This window comes from Lithobates pipiens, unplaced genomic scaffold, assembly GCF_037356315.1.
Source record: "Lithobates pipiens isolate NorthernLeopardFrog02 unplaced genomic scaffold, aLitPip1_a1.2 Scaffold_35, whole genome shotgun sequence".
NCBI lineage: Eukaryota > Metazoa > Chordata > Amphibia > Anura > Ranidae > Lithobates > Lithobates pipiens.
This window is the reverse complement of record NW_027507811.1, coordinates 7,966,114-7,986,631: the sequence shown is the minus strand read 5'-3', so window position 1 is coordinate 7,986,631 and position 20,518 is coordinate 7,966,114. Positions and strand designations below refer to the sequence as shown.

The following is a 20,518-nucleotide window of genomic DNA, read 5'->3' as shown; positions in this document are numbered from 1 at the left end:
GCAAAGCAGGGGGCAGGTCGGCACTGGCAGGGGGCAGGTGGGCACTGGAAGGGCTGGCCGTGATCGGGACTGATGTCCCGATCACGGCCGCCGGTGATCAGCTTTTTTTTTTTCTCCTCGCGCTTACCGGCTCCGTTATATCACATGATCAGCTGTCATTGGCTGACAGCTGATCACGTGATAAGGGGTCGGGATCGACCCCTTGCACGGATCGGTGATCAGGCAAGTCTCGTAGACTCGCCGATCACAGAGCGCGCCGCGCGCACCCCTCAGGGGGCACGCAGGCCGCTCGTGCATGGGACTACGTCAATAGACGTAGTCCCGGAAAAGGAGATCCGCGCTGTAGCCGTCATTCGGCTATAGCGCGGGTCTCAAGTGGTTAAGCATTATTAAAATCACTGCTCCCGAAAAAACGGTCGTTTTTAAAACTTTTTTTTTTTTTTTGCATTGATCCATGTCCCCTGGAGCAGGACCCCGGGTCCCCAAACACTTTTTATGACAATAACTTGCATATTAGCCTTTAAAATTAGCACTTTTGATTTTTCACATTTGCGTCCCATAGACTTTAACAGGGTTCACACGTTCGCACAAATTTTTGGTCTGTTCGCATGTTCTGACGCAAACCGAACGGGGGAGGGTGTTCGGCTCATCCCTAATTAGCAGTTATCAGCATGGATTCATGAACAATTGTTCTTGCCAAAGCAATCTAGATAAAGGAAGGCCCGTAGAGGTGGTGTATCTGGATTTTGCAAAAGCATTTGACACAGTACCCCACGGTTTAAACTACGTAGAGGGTTCTTTACTGTAAGAGCAGCAAGGATGTGGAATTCCCTTCCACAGGCGGTGGTCTCAGCGGTGAGCATCAATAGTTTAAAAAACTATTAGATAAGCACCTGAACGACCGCAGCATACAGGGATATACAATGTAATACTGACATATAATCACACATAGAATGGACTTGTGTCTTTTATTTCACTCTCACCTACTACGTAACTCTGATATTTTCTATGTGATCTGACATCATAAATACTTCTATGTTACAGATGTTATTTTCTGCCGTTCTGTTGGTTTAGGGTGAAGATCTGATGAAGATGAAAGTTGAGGATGAAGTAGAAGAGACGTATGTGAGGGATGATCAGCAATATACGGAGGAGGCTGGAATGACGAGGACATTCATAGAGGAGGACACTCCTACAGAGATCAGCACAGGTGACCCATCATATATTCTTCTCTTATCTCTGTTACTGCTCACTGATTGGTCCAGAGTAGGGCAGATGCTGAGTGATATTGACCTTCATTTTAGTTTTAGAGTAGAGCGGGAGATAGGTGATAACTGGAAACTCTATTTAACAATCTTGTTGCAATGAAAAGTAAGGAGTAGTGGTGAGAGAATTGGTCTGGGTTCAGTTCACAGGAAGATTCTCGCACCACATCTGAAATCGGCCAACTCAGAACATAGCTTCAGAAACCAATTGATGTTTATGGGAGCCTATTTTTGTATTTATTTTCTTTAATTAATGAGCAGAACGTTTTAAATCAACTACATTAATGAGGCCCTTTGACTGAAGAGGTGAAGAGTCCCAGGTGGTTGGAACCCTATGGTCACTTGTTCTATGGTAAAGGGTCTGCAGGTCTGAACTTTGACCCTCTTGTCTATCAGAGATCACATGACCCAGTGCCTAGGCTTGTGGTTGTGTAAAGAGCATGGACCTCCCAGCCCCCATTGGTTCCTGCTCTTCTGACAAGGCTGTGTAAATGTAGAAGTGATCTGGGAGGAGGACCAAAGGACTGAAGAGGGGGGAAAAGTCCCGGCTGGTTGGGACCTCCACAGAGAACATCTCCTCACTCATATCTACCTGATCCAGATGGGATCTTGATGGAAGTGAACTAACCCTCTCATATCTATTGATGATGTTTTTATATTTTTCCAGGACACGCCATGGAGAAACCCTCAAAGGATCGTCTCACTTTATCTCCAGGTTGTAAAATGGAAGATGAGGACATCACAGGAGATTGTGGAGGAGAAAAGACAATGATCTCCACTATGGATGGTGGACTTCACAGTGTGGATAGACCATGGAATCCCTCCGACTCCGAGCAACCTCGTACTGTGGGGGATTGGGCCGGGGTTCAGGGGAAGAAGGAACTTTCCTGTAACGATTGTGGGGAAAGTTTTAGCTCTGCATCTGATCTTATTATACATCAGAGATCTCACACCGGAGAAAAACTTCATTGCTGTTCAGAGTGTGGGAAATGTTTCCCCCATAAAGCAGGACTAGTCAGACATCATAGATCACACACAGGGGAGAAACCGTATTCCTGTCCTGAGTGTAGGAAAACATTTTCGCAGAAGACTGGTCTTTACATACACTGGAGATCGCACACTGGTGAAAAGCCGTATTCCTGCCATGAGTGCGGGAAATGTTTTACACGGAAATCAGTACTTGTAATACATCAAAGATCTCACACGGGGGAGAAGCCGTTTTCCTGTTCTGAGTGCGGGAAATGCTTTCCCTATAAATCAGACCTGGCCAGACATTACAAATCTCACACAGGGGAGAAGCCACATTCCTGCCCCAAGTGTGGGAAATGTTTTCAAAACAGACCAGACCTTGTTAAACATCAAAGATCTCACACAGGGGAGAAGCCGTATTCCTGTCCTGAGTGCGGGAAAAATTTTTCCCAGAAGATCCATCTATCTACACATCAGAGATTGCACACTGGTGAAAAGCCGTATTTTTGTCTTGAGTGTGGGAAATATTTTTCAGATAGGGCCAATTTTTTGAGACATCAGAGAACTCACACGGGCAAGAAGCCATATTCCTGCTCTGTGTGTGGGAAATGTTTTCAAGAGAGATCAGACCTTGATAAACATCAAAGTTCTCACACAGGTGAGAAGCTGCATTCATGCCCTGAGTGTGGGAAATGTTTTTTCCATAAATCAGATCTGGCAAGACATGGCAGATCTCACTCTGGGGAGAGGCCGTTTTCCTGTCCTGAGTGCGGGAAATGTTTTTTACAGAAGGCCCTTCTTTACAGACATCAGAGAACCCACACAACCCCTGAGGTGAATTAGTGTCCTGAGTGCGGGAAATGTCTTTTATATGGATCATATGTTGCCGTACATCAGAGATCTCACACTTGGAAGAAGCTCACCTTGATATACAACTCAGAGAACACTTGGCTGAGCGCTCCTCTGATCTTTTTCATGGAAGAAACACTTTATATGTAAATCAGAGATCACTGAAGACTTCAAAGTTCTGTCTGGATTACTCTGCTAGGAGAGAGAAGGAGGGGGTGTCACTGCTGGTTGGGTCCCTCTAGGAGAGAGAAGGAAGAGGTGTCACTGCTGGTTGGGTCCCTCTAGGAGAGAGAAGGAGGGGGTGTCACTGCTGGTTGGGTCCCTCTAGGAGAGAAGGAGGGGGTGTCACTGCCAGTTGGGTCCCTCTAGGAGAGAGAAGGAGGGGGTGTCACTGCTGGTTGGGTTCCTCTAGGAGAGAGAAGTAGGGGGTGTCACTGCTGGTTGGATCCCTCTAGGAGAGAGAAGGAGGGGGTGTCACTGCTGGTCGGGTCCCTCTAGGAGAGAGAAGGAGGGGGTGTCACTGCCGGTTGGGTCCCTCTAGGAGAGAGAAGGAGGGGGTGTCACTGCCGGTTGGGTCCCTCTAGGAGAGAGAAGGAGGGGGTGTCGCTGCCGGTTGGGTCCCTCTAGGAGAGAGAAGGAGGGGGTGTCGCTGCTGGTTGGGTCCCTCTAGGAGAGAGAAGGAGGGGGTGTCACTGCTAGTTGGGCTCCTCTGGTAGAGAGGAGGGGGTGTCGCTGCTGGTTGGGTCCCTCTAGGAGAGAGAAGGAGGGGGTGTCGCTGCTGGTTGGGTCCCTCTAGGAGAGAGAAGGAGGGGGTGTCACCGCTGGTTGGATCCCTCTAGGAGAGAGAAGGAGGGGGTGTCACTGCCGGTTGGGTCCCTCTAGGAGAGAGAAGGAGGGGGTGTCACTGCTGGTTGGGTCCCTCTAGGAGAGAGAAGGAGGGCGTGTCACTGCTGGTTGGGTCCCTCTAGGAGAGAGAAGGAGGGGGTGTCGCTGCCGGTTGGGTCTCTCTAGGAGAGAGAAGGAGGGGGTGTCACTGCCTGTTGGGTCTCTCTAGGAGAGAGAAGGAGGGGGCGTCACTGCTGGTTGGGTAGAAGCTTCAAAGGAAGATATCATGGTGAGAGAGGAGCTGGATATTGCCTGCGGATGAAGATAAGGGGAGATCAGACTACATGACAGCTTGCAGAAGAATTTTAATTTTGCTTGGAGAGAGCCACCTGCTGGGAGAAAGTGGGAAATATGTGATTAAACGATTCCAACTTTTATATTTACGTGATACATTTTTTTAATATGAAACAAGTGAAGATTAAAAGTGTCCATGCTTAAACTCATGATATTCTTTGTAAGTTGATTGATAAAAATCAACCTTCAGATTTGTATGATGAAATGTTATTTTCTTTTCCTTTATTCCTTCTTCTAACGCTACAAGTAAGGTCCATCCTGTAGGATTTAGTTTTAGTCTTAATATTGTGTCTTAGTAGTTTGTTTTTCCCAGCTTGTACTTGTTGGAACAGCCGACTCCCCCCCCTTCTCATAAATCTCAGGACGTCTGTAGTAGACTCCAATGATAAGTCCATCAGTTCATAGACCCGTCTATCATTCCACCCGTAATTCCTCCTCCGCACCATCACCACCTCCAACCACAAGATCATCTTTCTTCCTCACTTTCTCATCACATCTAACATAGAGAAACCCCCCAATCCCTCCATCTTTTCTATGTCCCGTGTCCCTCTAAACAAGAGGATCAGCATGAATACAAACAGCCCAGACTTGTGAGGAATCAAGCCGTGTTTCTGGAACACCAACCACATCTCCAACCACAAGATCATCTTTCTTCCTCATTTTCTCATCACATCTAACATAGAGAACCCTCCTCCATCTTTTCTATGTCCCGTGTCCCTCTAAACAAGAGGATCAGCATGAATATAAACAGCCGAGTCTTGTGAGGAGTCAAGCCGTGTTTCTGGAACACCAACTACATTCTCATCACTGAAATCACCAACATCTCCCATTCTGCTCGGCAGCTTGCTGGATTCTGTGTATTGATATTCTGTATTTTCTTGCAACGTCATTTTGAACCCCCCTCCGTCTTTTCTATGTCCCGTGTCCCTCTAAACAAGAGGATCAGCATGAATACAAACAGCCCAGTCTTGTGAGGAGTCAAGCCGTGTTTCTGGAGCACCAACCACATTCTCATTCCCATCTATCATTTCACTCATAATTCCTCCTCCACACCATCACAACCTTCAACCACGAGTTAATCTTTCTTCCTCACTTTCACATCACATCTTACTTAGAGAACCCACCTCCACCTTTTCCGTGTCCCTCTAAACAAGAGCATCAGCATGAACACAAATAGCCCAGTCTTGTGAGGAATCAAGCCGTGTTTCTGGAACACCAACTACATTCTCATCACTGAAACCTCTAACATCCCACATTATGCTAGGTAGGTTGCTGGATTCTGTGAGTTGATATTCGGTATTTTCTCACAACGTCATTTTGTTTAAACTTTATTTATGATTGAGGAAATTCACTTGTTTATTCTGCTAGTGGTAACATGCAAATGTCACAGAACTCTACCCTCTTTAGAACAGGCTCCTTACAAATTATCCTGTTAGCTTTTCATGCTGCTCAATTTGTAAAGGTATTGATGTTGGACAGACTCTAAGCCCTTGTACACACGGTTGGAGAATCCGTCGGAATGTGTCCTATTGGACCGTGTCGTCGGATAATCCGACTGTGTGTGGTATGCATCGGACTGATTCCGTCGGAATATCCGTCGGACCCAATTTTCCAACATGTTGGAAATATTTCCCGACCAACTGGGCTGATCGGACATACTCCGATCATGTGTAGAGAATTTTGATCGGACCAAGTGCCACGCATGCTCAGATCAAATTCCTACATCAAAGCTATTGGCTACTAGCCTGAATGTAGTCTCATCGTAACGAAATTACGTCATCACGTTCTGAAAGATCAGATTTTTTCGCCAACTTTGTCCGACCGTGTGTATGCAACAGTTTCGGACAAGATCCGACGGGCAAAATCCGACAGGCAAAATCCAACCGATTTGGTTGTGGAAATCTCCGACTGTGTGTACAGGGGCTAACTCTTGATCGATCCTCTATGGAGGTGTTTACTCTGTGAGGAGGTCTTGCCTACTGAAGTGGCCACAGGTCATATGGACCAGTCTGTTCTGATGGCTGGGTCAGGGTTGAGGATTTTCAACATCAGCGTATCATCCCCATCATAGAAAGTACAAACACTGCATGACTACCATGGGGTAGAATCTGACCCTAGGGCATTCTGTACAACCAGGACTTGCCATTGTATATCTGCACGTAGCTCACAATGTGTACTATCACAAGGGGTAATATCCATTTCCCTGTGACTAATTGGGTTTTACTGGAGAAGAAACAGGCAGGGATGGTCTTCTGTGCAAAATAGTGTTGCTGGCTGTCCATTTTCTCAAAATCATTCCAGTTGGTGAGCACGGCTCAGGTAAAGGTACCTCGTGTAAGGGATTAACCCTAACCAAGGTCCTTAGCGTAGCCCAGAAGAACCCACCCTAGGGTAGGCCTTGCGTGTGACCCACACTTGGCGCCCAACAAGGAGAGAAACATGGAGGTATGTCACCTACCTACCCTACATAAAGGACAAAGCTGCATTAGGAGTCAAAAGAAATGGTGACTTTGAGTAGTAGTTGGCAAGTACGGCTAAAGTAAAGGTACCTGATGTGTAAGGTATTGATCCTATCCAAGGTGCTTAGCACAGCCCAGAAGAACCCACCCCAGGTTAGGCCTTTCATGTAATGCACACTTGGCTCTCAATGAGGAGGGGAACATTGGGAGAGCGTCACACGCCTACCTACCCTACAAGAAGGAAGAGGCCACATTATGAGTCCAGACAAATGGTTGGTGCCTACCAGTCAACTTGGCTATAGTATTTCCAACTCCATTTAATGCTTTCTGCCACTTCCCCTGCATTGTGGAAGGGAGGAAAGCCTACGGCCATAGGTGTTCCCCCTGCAGCTTTGCCTCCATTTCGTAGCTCCTCCATGAGGATAAGTGGAAAAGAGATAGTCACAGATCACATCTTTAAACTGGTGTCGTGTTGGACTCCCTCTATAATGAAGGCAGTGGATCCATCAAATTTCCTTTATGTATTGGGGAGAGGGGAAACTCCCCTCTTGAAGCCTCCCAACAAATACCTTCTTCTCGCCACCAGCACTCCAACACTCCTCCTCACTTCCAGCACTCAAAACCTCCTCCTCCCTTTCAGCCCCCCAACCCTTCTCACCTCCAGCACCCCAACCCTCCTCCTATCCACCAGCACTCCAATGATCCTCCTAATTTTCAACACTCCAACGCTCTTCCAGCATTCCAACCCTCCTTCTCACTTCCAGAACCCCAACTATCCTCCTCACCACCAGCACTCCAACTCTCCTCTTCACTTCCAGCACTCCAATGCTCCTCCTCACTTTCAGTACTCCTATGCTCCTCCTCACCACCAGCACTACAAATCTCCTCCTCACTTCCAGTGCTCCAACGCTTCTCCTCACTTTCAGTACTCCTGCTCCTCCTCACCTCCAGCACCCCAACCCTCCTCCTCACCTCCAGTACCCCAACCCTCCTCCTCACCTCCAGTACCCCAACCCTCCTCCTCACCTCCAGCACCCCAACCCTCCTCCTCACCTCCAGTACCCCAACCCTCCTCCTCACCTCCAGCACCCCAACCCTCCTCCTATCCACCAGCACTCCAATGATCCTCCTAATTTTCAACACTCCAACGCTCTTCCAGCATTTCAACCCTCCTTCTCACTTCCAGAACCCCAACTATCCTCCTCACCACCAGCACTCCAACTCTCCTCTTCACTTCCAGTACTCCAATGCTCCTCCTCACTTTCAGTACTCCTATGCTCCTCCTCACCACCAGCACTACAAATCTCCTCCTCACTTCCAGCGCTCCAACGCTTCTCCTCACTTTCAGTACTCCTGCTCCTCCTCACCTCCAGCACCCCAACCCTCCTCCTCACCTCCAGTACCCCAACCCTCCTCCTCACCTCCAGTACCCCAACCCTCCTCCTCACCTCCAGCACCCCAACCCTCCTCCTCATCTCCAGTACCCCAACCCTCCTCCTCACCTCCAGCACCCCAACCCTCCTCCTAGCCACCAGCACTCCAATGATCCTCCTAATTTTCAACACTCCAACGCTCTTCCAGCATTCTAACCCTCCTTCTCACTTCCAGAACCCCAACTATCCTCCTCACCACCAGCACTCCAACTCTCCTCTTCACTTCCAGCACTCCAATGCTCCTCCTCACTTTCAGTACTCCTATGCTCCTCCTCACCACCAGCACTACAAATCTCCTCCTCACTTCCAGCGCTCCAACGCTTCTCCTCACTTTCAGTATTCCTGCTCCTCCTCACCTCCAGCACTCCAACCCTCCTCCTCACCTCCAGCACCCCAACCCTCCTCCTCACCTCCAGTACCCCAACCCTCCTCCTCACCTCCAGCACCCCAACCCTCCTCCTCACCTCCAGCACCCCAACCCTCCTCCTCACCTCCAGTACCCCAACCCTCCTCCTCACCTCCAGCACCCCAACCCTCCTCACCACCAGGACTCCAACGCTCCTCCTCACTTTCACCACTCCAACGCTCCTCCTCCCTTCCAGAACTCCAACGCTCCTCCTCACTTTCAGCACTTCAATGCTCCTCCTCACTTCCAGCACCCCAACCCTCTGCCTCATCTGAGTCTTACTTGGATTAATGGGGACATCCCAGGGCTTGTAAACCCAAATGGGAAGGTTTTCATTAAAGTGGGAGTCCGCCGTGTTTTTTTTTTTTTTTTAAAGCCAGCAGCTACAAATACTGCAGCTGCTGACTTTTAAAATAATGACACTTACCCGCCCAGCGCACCCGCGATGTCGGCACCCAAAGCCGATCTCTCAATCGTCTCTCGGGTGCTGCCGCCGCCATCTTGGGTATGGGAATCAGGAAGTGGAGCCTTGCGGCTTCATTTCCCGGTTCCCTACTACGCATGTGCGAGTCGGGCTGCGCAATAAGGATGGTCCCCGCTGTCTCTGGGATCCGTGTGTTTTCCCAGCAGACAGCGGGGGACCTTCGGAAAGGGGCGTAGATTCTGCGGAAAGGGGCGTACCTTCTGCAGATATCTATGCCAGAAGTGGGTGCAGATACCTGTACTGTACAGGTATCTGCATCCCCCTCCCCCCTGAAAGGTGCCAATTGCGGCGCCGGAGGGGGGGAGGGTTCCAATGAGCGGAAGCTCCACTTTAGGGTGGACCTCCGCTTTAAGGTAAATTTTCCTATTGTAAAGCGCTGAGCAAACTGTTAGTGCTATATAAATTCTGTATAATATTACCCTTTCACGCCTATTTCGGACATTTGTTGCTTACAAGTTAAAATCCGTATTTTTTGCTAGAAAATTACTTAGAACCCCCAAACTTTATATATATTTTTTAGCAGAGACCCTAGAGAATAAAATGGCAATTGTTGCAATATTTTATGTCACACCGTATTTGCGACGCAATTTTTGGGTTTGAAAAAAGACACTTTCGTGAACTAAAAAAAAAAAGAAACAGTAAAGTTATCATGTATATATCATGTAAAAGAGGATGTTACGCCGAGTAAATAGATACGAACATGTCATGCTTTGAAATTGTGCACGCTTGTGGAATGGTTCATGGATTGGGTCTCCCGGTGGCATGGGAGGCCCAGGAAGATTGGCGGGAGGGGGGTTACCCCCTCCCGCTCCTTTAGGATAACACCCTAGCGGCTTTTAGCCGCATCGGTTGTTATCACTAAAGAGCCAACCGCTGGCTCTAAAAGAACGGTGCATCGCCCCGGTTTAACCCCTTCAAGCCACAAATGCAAATTTGCGTACGGCCGACGCTAAGGTGTTAAAGATCAAAGGAGCTACAATCTCACTGCTCATCCCAATCAGTAATATGTTTCTCTCCCCCTTGGTGGGAATGCTCTACCCATGGACATCCGCTCGGAAGAAAACTATCTGGCCTTCAGGAAGAAACTGAAGACCCATCTCTTCTGAAAACCCAGACGGACACTGGCGGCAAAAGCGCCTTCAGGCGATTTAGTTTGCATATGTAGCGCTATACAAGTTATTCATTCATTCAGTGGAGATGACCCCATCTATAAGGATATACAGTACATACACACACAGCATGAGGCCGTGTTCACACTACGAGATGTTTCTTTGCATTTCCTCTGAGCTCCACAAGGTGGTGATCTCACTTTTTCCCCAGACAGGAAGTCTCTATGGAAGACAGGAAGTAATGTTAGGTATAAATAGGAAGTTTCAAGTGAGAGGTGAGTCAGGAGGAAGTAAAGAGGAGACATTGTTGGAAGTGGCAGTAGAGGAGGTAATAAGATCTTATTTTCTATTTACACCCAGTAACCCCCCGTCATGTTCCGTCCTCTTCCTCCATAGTCACTGTGACGTCTTTTATCTCCAGCAGATGATGATACACACACATATAGTGTGGAAACCTAGATTAACACAATTAAAGAAAGATCCTATTGATAGTTCCTTATATGCAGATCTAAAACTAAGCAAAAATAGGGATAAAATAGAAAGTGTGACTTCTAATCAGGGAAGTAGGACAAAATATAACAGGTTTACTAGGGGCAAGGAACACAACAAACTCCAATCTACGTGTGCCCACTGGGGGCAATTATTATTGTTCAGGATTTATATAGCGCCAACAATTTACGCAGCGCTTTACAATATAAAAAGGAGACAATACAGTTACAATACAATAAAATAAAATACAAGAGGATTAAGAGGGCCCTGCTCAGAAGAGCTTACAATCTGCTAGGGTGGGGCAGGTGGTACAAAAGGTTGTAACTATGGGGAATGAGCTGATGGAAGTGGTAGGAGATAAGTTGGTGATAGGCTTCCCTGAAGAGATGAGTTTTCAGGGATCTCCTGAAGGTAGCAAGAATAGGCGATAGCCGGACCAGTGGAGGTAGCGAGTTCCAGAGGATGGAAGAGGCTCTGGAGAAATCCTGGAGACGAGCACGGGAGGAGGAGACGAGAGAGCTTGAGAGTAGGAGGTCTTGGGAAGAGCGGAGGAGACGATTTGGGTGATATTTGGAGACAAGATTGGTGATGTAGCTCGGGGCAGCGGTGTGAATGGCTTTGTATGTTGTGGTTAGTATTTTGAATTTAATTCGCTCGGTGATTGGGAGCGAGTGTAGGGATTGGAGGAGAGGGTTGGTGGACACTGATTGGGAGCCAGTGTAGGGAGGGTTGGTGGACACTGATTGGGAGCCAGTGTAAGGATTGGAGTTGAGGGTTGGTGGACACTGATTGGGAGCCAGTGTAGGGATTGGAGGAGAGGGTTGGTGGACACTGATTGGGAGCCAGTGTAGGGATTGGAGGAGAGGGTTGGTGGACACTGATTGGGAGCCAGTGTAGGGATGGGAGGAGAGGGTTGGTGGACACTGATTGGGAGACAGTGTAAGGATTAGAGTTGAGGGTTGGTGGACACTGATTGGGAGCCAGTGTAGGGATTGGAGGAGAGGGTTGGTGGACACTGATTGGGAGCCAGTGTAGGGATTGGAGGAGAGGGTTGGTGGACACTGATTGGGAGCCAGTGTAGGGATTGGAGGAGAGGGTTGGTGGACACTGATTGGGAGCCAGTGTAGGGATTGGAGGAGAGGGTTGGTGGACACTGATTGGGAGCCAGTGTAGGGATTGGAGGAGAGGGTTGGAGGACACTGATTGGGAGCCAGTGTAAGGATTGGAGGAGAGGGTTGGTGGACACTGATTGGGAGCCAGTGTAGGGATTGGAGGAGAGGGTTGGTGGACACTGATTGGGAGCCAGTGTAGGGATTGGAGGAGAGGGTTGGTGGACACTGATTGGGAGCCAGTGTAGGGATTGGAGGAGAGGGTTGATGGACACTGATTGGGAGCCAGTGTAGGGATTGGAGGAGAGGGTTGGTGGACACTGATTGGGAGCCAGTGTAGGGATTGGAGGAGAGGGTTGGTGGACACTGATTGGGAGCCAGTGTAGGGATTGGAGGAGAGGGTTGGTGGACACTGATTGGGAGCCAGTGTAGGGATTGGAGGAGAGGGTTGGTGGACACTGATTGGGAGCCAGTGTAGGGATTGGAGGAGAGGGTTGGTGGACACTGATTGGGAGCCAGTGTAGGGATTGGAGGAGAGGGTTGGTGGACACTGATTGGGAGCCAGTGTAAGGATTGGAGGAGAGGGTTGGTGGACACTTATTGGGAGCCAGTGTAGGGATTGGAGGAGAGGGTTGGTGGACACTGATTGGGAGCCAGTGTAAGGATTGGAGGAGAGGGTTGGTGGACACTGATTGGGAGCCAGTGTAGGGATTGGAGGAGAGGGTTGGTGGACACTGATTGGGAGCCAGTGTAGGGATTGGAGGAGAGGGTTGGAGGACACTGATTGGGAGCCAGTGTAAGGATTGGAGGAGAGGGTTGGTGGACACTGATTGGGAGCCAGTGTAGGGATTGGAGGAGAGGGTTGGTGGACACTGATTGGGAGCCAGTGTAGGGATTGGAGGAGAGGGTTGGTGGACACTGATTGGGAGCCAGTGTAGGGATTGGAGGAGAGGGTTGGTGGACACTGATTGGAAGCCAGTGTAGGGATTGGAGGAGAGGGTTGGTGGACACTGATTGGGAGCCAGTGTAGGGATTGGAGGAGAGGGTTGGTGGACACTGATTGGGAGCCAGTGTAGGGATTGGAGGAGAGGGTTGGTGGACACTGATTGGGAGCCAGTGTAGGGATTGGAGGAGAGGGTTGGTGGACACTGATTGGGAGCCAGTGTAGGGATTGGAGGAGAGGGTTGGTGGACACTGATTGGGAGCCAGTGTAGGGATTGGAGGAGAGGGTTGGCAGACGTTGAGTGGTTGGTAAGGTGGATAAGTCTGGCAGCAGAATTCATGATAGACTGAAGAGGGGAGGAGCCTATGGAGAGGCAGGCCAATGAGAAGGGAGTTGCAATAGCCGAGGTGAGAGATAACAAGGGAGTGAATGAGGAGGCCGGTGGTTTCATTTGTTAAAAAGGCGCGAATTTTAGAGACGTCACAGAGGTGAATTCTACAAACTTTTGACAAACGATTGGACTTCTGGCTGAAAGGACAAGTCAGAGTCTAGGATTACACCGAGTACCCTGGCGTGAGGGGAGGGACTGATAGTCGCGTTGTTGATTTTGATGGAAAAGTCATGGAGGGGGGCACGGGCGGGGGGGAATATTAATAGCTCAGTTTTAGAGAGATTTTGTTGAAGGAAGTGGTGAGACATCCATGCTGATATGTCAGTTAGCAAGTTAGTAATGCGAGAGGAGACTGAAGGAGTGAGGTGAGGAGTAGACAGATAGATTTGGGTGTCATCGGCGTATAATTGGTATTGGAAGCCGTGGGAGGTTATCAAGTGACCAAGGGAGGAGGTGTAGATAGAGAAGAGAAGGGGTCCAAGAACAGAGCCTTGGGTGACCCCCACAGAAAGATTCAATGGAGAGAAGGAGACAGAATTGTAGATGACACTGAAGGAGCACTGTGATAGATAGGCAGAGAACCAGGATAGAGCAGAATCTCGGAGGCCAAGGCATGTAGTTTATTGAGGAGGAGCGGGTGTTCAACCTATTAACCTCTTACAGTATATCCCCATCCTAATATTATACAACCAATACAGTCCAGATAATTCTCCTGTCAGGTCACTTGAGGCCAGGTGACAGATGCACACTGTTGGGGTCAGGAGCGCACCGCTGAGGTAGTGGACCTTTTTGGCTGACTGCTGCGGATGGAGCTCTGGGTGGTTCAGGAAAGCAAGTCCACTGGAGCACTGACACAGATTACACTGGGGGCTAGAGCATGGGATTCCCCAGGGCATGGAGTCTAGGAGCCAGCAGGTTTCTGATGGTTAGAATGGCCTTCGCTGCACCTGACTCCAGGTCGCACCCCCCAGGGTCTCCCAGCTCACGTTCGCATGCTGGCTTCTGGTGGATAGACAGGAAGAAGCAGTCCAGGACAACAAGTATAAGGTAACAAGATAGTCAGAGGACAAGCCAAGGGTCAGGGCAACGAGCAGACAGGGAAGGTTAGAACACACCAAAGGTGTGTGTATCAAGCGGACAGGGATAGTCAAGAGAACAAGCCAAGGTTGGTATACAGAATCAGACGTAGAGCACACAGCAGGAACCACGCAGAAAGCCTAACACACTAATATTGAATGGCAAAGCAGGCTTATAGTGCACGGTGTTAAATAGTGTTTCCTGTTAGAGGCTGGGGAGCCATGCTGAGGGAAGATTACTTAAGCACACAGGTGGTGAAAGGCGCACAGTCTCTAAGCTGAACACAAGCAGAGAAGTCAGCAGACAGACCGGGCCTGATACATTACTGCAGATTCATAACACCTCCACTATCCATCTACAGAGAAACCCGCATAGATCACATGATGGCACCAATGAGTATGGAGGAGGACTGGAGTCACATGACTGAGAGGATACTAAACCTCACCCTGGAGATCATCTACCTGCTGACCGGAGAGGTGAGGAGGATTCTGGGAGGTCACATGACATCACTCTTCTCTCTATTAATAAAACACAGACCTGACCGGAGAGGTGAGGGGGATTCTGGGAGGTCACATGACATCACTCTTATCTCTATTAATAAAACACAGACCTGACCGGAGAGGTGAGGGGGATTCTGGGAGGTCACATGACATCACTCTTATCTCTATTAATAAAACACAGACATGACCGGAGAGGTGAGGAGGATTCTGGGAGATCACATGGCATCACTCTAATCTCTATTAATAAAACACAGACCTGACCGGAGAGGTGAGGGGGATTCTGGGAGGTCACATGACATCACTCTTATCTCTATTAATAAAACACAGACCTGACCGGAGAGGTGAGGAGGATTCTGGGTGGTCACATGACATCACTCTTATCTCTATTAATAAAACACAGACCTGACCGGAGAGGTGAGGAGGATTCTGGGAGGTCACATGACATCACTCTTATCTCTATTAATAAAACACAGACATGACCGGAGAGGTGAGGAGGATTCTGGGAGATCACATGACATCACTCTTATCTCTATTAATAAAACACAGACCTGACCGGAGAGGTGAGGAGGATTCTGGGAGGTCACATGACATCACTCTTATCTCTATTAATAAAACACAGACCTGACCGGAGAGGTGAGGAGGATTCTGGGAGGTCACATGACATCACTCTTATCTCTATTAATAAAACACAGACATGACCGGAGAGGTGAGGAGGATTCTGGGAGATCACATGACATCACTCTTACCTCTATTAATAAAACACAGACCTGACCGGAGAGGTGAGGAGGATTCTGGGTGGTCATATGACATCACTCTTATCTCTATTAATAAAACACAGACCTGACCGGAGAGGTGAGGAGGATTCTGGGAGGTCACATGACATCACTCTTATCTCTATTAATAAAACACAGACCTGACCGGAGAGGTGAGGAGGATTCTGGGAGGTCACATGACATCACTCTTATCTCTATTAATAAAACACAGACCTGACCGGAGAGGTGAGGAGGATTCCGGGAGGTCACATGACATCACTCTTATCTCTATTAATAAAACACAGACCTGACCGGAGAGGTGAGGAGGATTCTGGGAATCTAACATGATATTCCTATTGGTTCCTCAATACAGAGATTTCCTCTTGTGATGTCAGGTGATCATATGACCATCACAGTGCCTCCATGTGACTCCCTAAAACCTGAGAGACACAACATGGAGAAGATTCTAGAAGTCACCAAGAAGATGATGGAGCTGCTGACAGGAGAGGTGAGGAGGATTCTGGGAATTCTGGGACATTATCCAGTAACAGACAAGGGATGTGTCTGGATGGTGACTGTATCATTGTGTGTGTCAGGTTCCTATAAGGTGTCAGGATGTCACTGTCTATTTCTCCATGGAGGAGTGGGAGTATTTAGAAGGACACAAGGATCTCTACAAGGACGTCATGATGGACAATCAGCCGCCCCTCACATCACCGGGTAAGAGGAGACTTTATTGTAAAGGAGAGAGCAGTACGGAGGCTCCACCCATCCCCCATCATCTGATAAACACATAGAAACAATGTATTCAGTCAGTGTGTGTGTTTCCTACAGATGGATCCAGTAATGGGAACCCACCAGAGAGATGTCCCCGTCCTCTGTATTCCCTTGAATCCACACGGGAAGGTCACACCAAAACTCATCATCAGGTAGGTGGAGTTGAGGGTTGGAAACATAAAGTGATTGGACACGCTGACATGGGGAGATGATGTGTGGACTCTACAAGATGCACGTTGGCACCAATGATGAAATAAGAGGCAGATGGAGTGTCCTAAAGAACAATTTTAGTGACTTGGGAGCTAAATTGAGGAAAAAGACCTACAAAGTAGTATTCTCAGGAATACTACCGGTACATCGAGCCACACCAGAAAGGCAGAGGGAGATTAGGGAAGTAAACAAGTGGCTGAGGGGCTGATGTAGTAAGGAGGAGTTTTGGGTTCCTGGAGGACTGGGCCGACTTCTCAGTCGGTCACCAGTACTATAGAAGGGATGGGCTGCACCTAAATGAGGGGGTTCTCATTGAGATCTTCTGGGAGTGAAGATGGCCCAAAAGTTAGAAGGGCGACAGGGGGGGAGGGCCCAGAGGTACAGATAGTCAGTGCGGAACATAGTCAGAAGGGTAGTATTGGGAGCATTAGTGGTAGGTTGCTAAAGCACATAAACCCAAGGTAAGTATAGTAACATGTCCTAGTTGCAATCTGGGAACACCCAATAAGAGGATAATATGCGCCCGGTCTAAACTACGTGGCATGTTCACCAATGCCAGGAGTCTGGCAGACAAGATGTGTGAACTAGAGATACTATTGTACGAGGAGGATTTGGATTTTTTGGGAATTTCAGAGACCTGGTTCAAAAGCTCTCATGATTGGCTGGCAACGATTCAAGGGTATACCATTTATCGCAGGGATAGAGAGGGTAAAAAAGGGGGAGGGGTATGTCTATATATCAAGAATAATGTACAAGTGAATGTGAGAGATGACATCATTAACCACTTTCAGACCGGACCATTTTGCTGGTAAATGACCAGAGGTCTTTTTACAATTTGGCACTGCGCTGCTTTAACTGGTAATTGCGCGGTCATGCAATGTTGTACCCAAACAAAATTTGCGTCCTTTTCTTCCCACCAATAGAGCTTTCTTTTGATGGTATTTGATTGCCTCTGCGATTTTTATTTTTTGCGATATAAACGTAAAAAGACCGCAAATTTTGAAAAAAAAATGATATTTTCTACTTTTTGTTATTAGAAAAATCCAATAAACTCAATTTTAGTCATACATTTAGGCCAAAATGTATTCAGCCACATGTCTTTGGTAAAAAAAAAGTCAATATTTGTATATTTATTGGTTTGCGCAAAAGTTGTCACATCTACAAACTAAGGTACGTTTTCTGGAATTTACGCAGCTTTTAGTTTACGACTGCCTATCTCATTTCTTGAGGTGCTAAAATGGCAGGGCAGTACAAAACCCCCCCAAATGACCCCATTTTGGAAATCAGACCCCCTAAGGAAATTGATAAGAGGCATGTTGAGCCCATTGAATATTTTATTTTTTTGCCTCAAGCGATTGAATAATGACAAAAAAAATTTTTTTTTTTTTTTTTTTACACAAAGTTGTCACTAAATGATATATTGCTCACACATGCTATGGGCGTATGTGAAATGACACCCCAAAATAAATTCTGCTGCTTCTCCTGAGTACGGGGATACCACATATGTGGGACTTTTTGGGAGCCTAGCCGCGTACGGGGCCCCGAAAACCAAGCACCGCCTTCAGGCTTTCTAAGGGCGTTACAGTTTTGAAGGCCATAAAATGCCAAGATGGCACAAACCCCCCCCAAATGACCCCATTTTAGAAAGTAGACACCCCTAAATTTAGGGGTACACTAGTGAGACTAGGTAATAAATGGCGGGTGCCCTGAAACTATAAAAAAAATAACTAACCAACCAGCGTCACCTGTAACAGTTATATGGTGATCACTGGTGAAAGGGTTAACTAGGGGGCAATCAGGGGGCTTTATGCGGTAGTATATGGGGGTCCCTGGCGCTATAAAAAGCTGCGGCGAACCTAAATACCTACCTGCCTAACTAGCGTCACCTGTGACACTAATACAGCGATCAGAAAAACGATCGCTTATTAGGCTGGGTTCACACTGGAGCGATGCGGGAACGCCACGAATGCGCGGCGGGTTCCCGCATCGCATGCCTCCCGGCGGCAGTTCACACTGCCCTATGCGAACTGCTGGGAGTGTCAGTGAAATGTTAATGACACCCCCAGATCAGTTCGCATATCGCAGTGCGATCTGCAAACTTGGATCGCATGGTGTGAACACCCATGCGATCCGATTCTGCTGCGGACCAAAAAAAGGGTCCCGTGCGAGTTTGCGGCGGGTGCGACACGAATTCAGCCATACTATCTGTATAGCTGAACTCGAATCGCACAGAGATCGGATGTGATTTGCACTGCAGTGCGGTGCGAATCACATCCGTTCTCATAAACCGCTGCAATGTGAACCCAGCCTTAGTGACACTGGCGACGGGGGGTGATCACGGGGTTAAACCTTTATTGGGGGGGTTAGGGGGGTACCTTAGAACTAAAGGGGGCTAACCCTAACTGCCCTAACAGTTATTAGTCACAAATGACACCCGCCGGGTGATCAGGGGGTTAAACCTTTATTAGGTAATAAATGGCGGGTGCCCTGAAACTATAAAAAAATAACTAACCAACCAGCGTCACCTGTAACAGTTATATGGTGATCACTGGTGAAAGGGTTAACTAGGGGGCAATCAGGGGGCTTTATGCGGTAGTATATGGGGGTCCCTGGCGCTATAAAAAGCTGCGGCGAACCTAAATACCTACCTGCCTAACTAGCGTCACCTGTGACACTAATACAGCGATCAGAAAAACGATCGCTTATTAGGCTGGGTTCACACTGGAGCGATGCGGAAACGCCGCGAATCCGCGGCGGGTTCCCGCATCGCATGCCTCCCGGCGGCAGTTCACACTGCCCTATGCGAACTGCTGGGAGTGTCAGTGAAATGTTACTGACACCCCCAGATCAGTTCGCATATCGCAGTGCGATCTGCAAACTCGGATCGCATGGTGTGAACACCCATGCGATCCGATTCTGCTGCGGGCCAAAAAAAGGGTCCCATGCGAATTTGCGGCGGGTGCGGCGAATGGCTGAACTCGAATCGCACAGAGATCGGATGTGATTTGCACTGCAGTGCGGTGCGAATCACATTCGTTCTCATAAACCGCTGCAATGTGAACCCAGCCTTAGTGACACTGGCAACGGGGGGTGATCACGGGGTTAAACCTTTATTGGGGGGGTTAGGGGGGTACATTAGAACTAAAGGGGGCTAACCCTAACTGCCCTAACAGTTATTACAGTCACAAATGACACCAATGCAAAAAAAAAAAAAAAAAAAATGACATTGGTGTCACTGTGACTGGGGGGCAGGGGTAATTGGGGGGGTGATCGGGGGGTAAAGGGGGGGGTGTGAGTGTGCCTGGCATGTTCTACTGTATGTGGGGTGTGTTGGTGCAACTCCGATCCGCTCTCCTCCGTGTCGGAACGAAAAATACCGACACGGAGGAGAGAATACATCACTTCCTCTCCTGTGTTTACATTACAGGAGAGGAAGTGATGTCACCGGGGATTTCCATTCGTCGGGAGCGATCGTGAGGGGGTGGCCATGAATGAATGGCCGTCCCCTCGTCCGGGATCGCTCCTGAACGAAAACCGACCGCCGCAGGCACCGGGCGGGGGCCCGATCGGGCCCCCGACCCGCGAGAGGCAAGGGACGTACATGTAAGCCCTTATGCCTGCCCGTGCCATTCTGCCGACGTACATCGGCGTGCGGCGGTCGGCAAGTGGTTAAGGGAGCTAGGGAGGAGGTGGAATCCTTATGGGTAGAGCTCCAAAGGGATGAAGCTAAGGGGAAAATAATACTGGGAGTATGCTATAGGCCCCCTAAGAGGGGAAGATGGGTCTCCTATCACAATTTGGATTAGCAGCAAGGATGGGAAGTGTCATCATGGGCGATTTTAATTATCCAGACATGGGCGGAGGAAACCGTGCATTCATCTAAGGCCGCGTACACACGGGCGGACTGTTCGCCCAACTTAGTTTGTCAAACAATCCGACAAACAGTCCGCTCAAAATTAACATGAGCGGACTTGACCACACACGATGAACGAACAGTCCGCTGAAAGCGTGCGCGATGACGTGAACGGCACGTACGACGGGACTCGAAAAACGACGTCCTATACACTGCAATGCAACATTCGGCGTGTAAATCCTTTCTGAGCATGCGCGGAACTTA

The 20,518-nt window shown here is 48.6% G+C and overlaps 3 protein-coding genes across 3 annotated transcripts in view; 2 read left to right on the top strand and 1 right to left on the bottom strand.

The window, feature by feature from the left end:
* The window catches only part of LOC143956079 (uncharacterized), a 76,444-nt gene extending 72,033 nt beyond the window's left edge, over positions 1 to 4,411 (top strand). The window contains 2 exon segments of the mRNA XM_077466204.1: positions 1,075 to 1,210; positions 1,933 to 4,411. Coding sequence (XP_077322330.1) covers positions 1,075 to 1,210; positions 1,933 to 3,233 — 1,437 coding nt within the window. The 3' untranslated portion in view covers positions 3,234 to 4,411.
* The window catches only part of LOC143955711 (uncharacterized), a 338,238-nt gene that overhangs the window by 179,485 nt on the left and 138,235 nt on the right, over positions 1 to 20,518 (bottom strand). The window lies entirely within an intron of this gene.
* LOC143955807 (uncharacterized) overlaps positions 10,422 to 20,518 on the top strand; it is a 99,000-nt gene continuing 88,903 nt past the window's right edge. The window contains exons 1-2 of the mRNA XM_077465927.1: positions 10,422 to 10,481; positions 14,524 to 14,638. The gene's annotated coding sequence lies outside the window, so the exon portion shown is untranslated. The remainder of the gene's footprint in view (positions 10,482 to 14,523; positions 14,639 to 20,518) is intronic.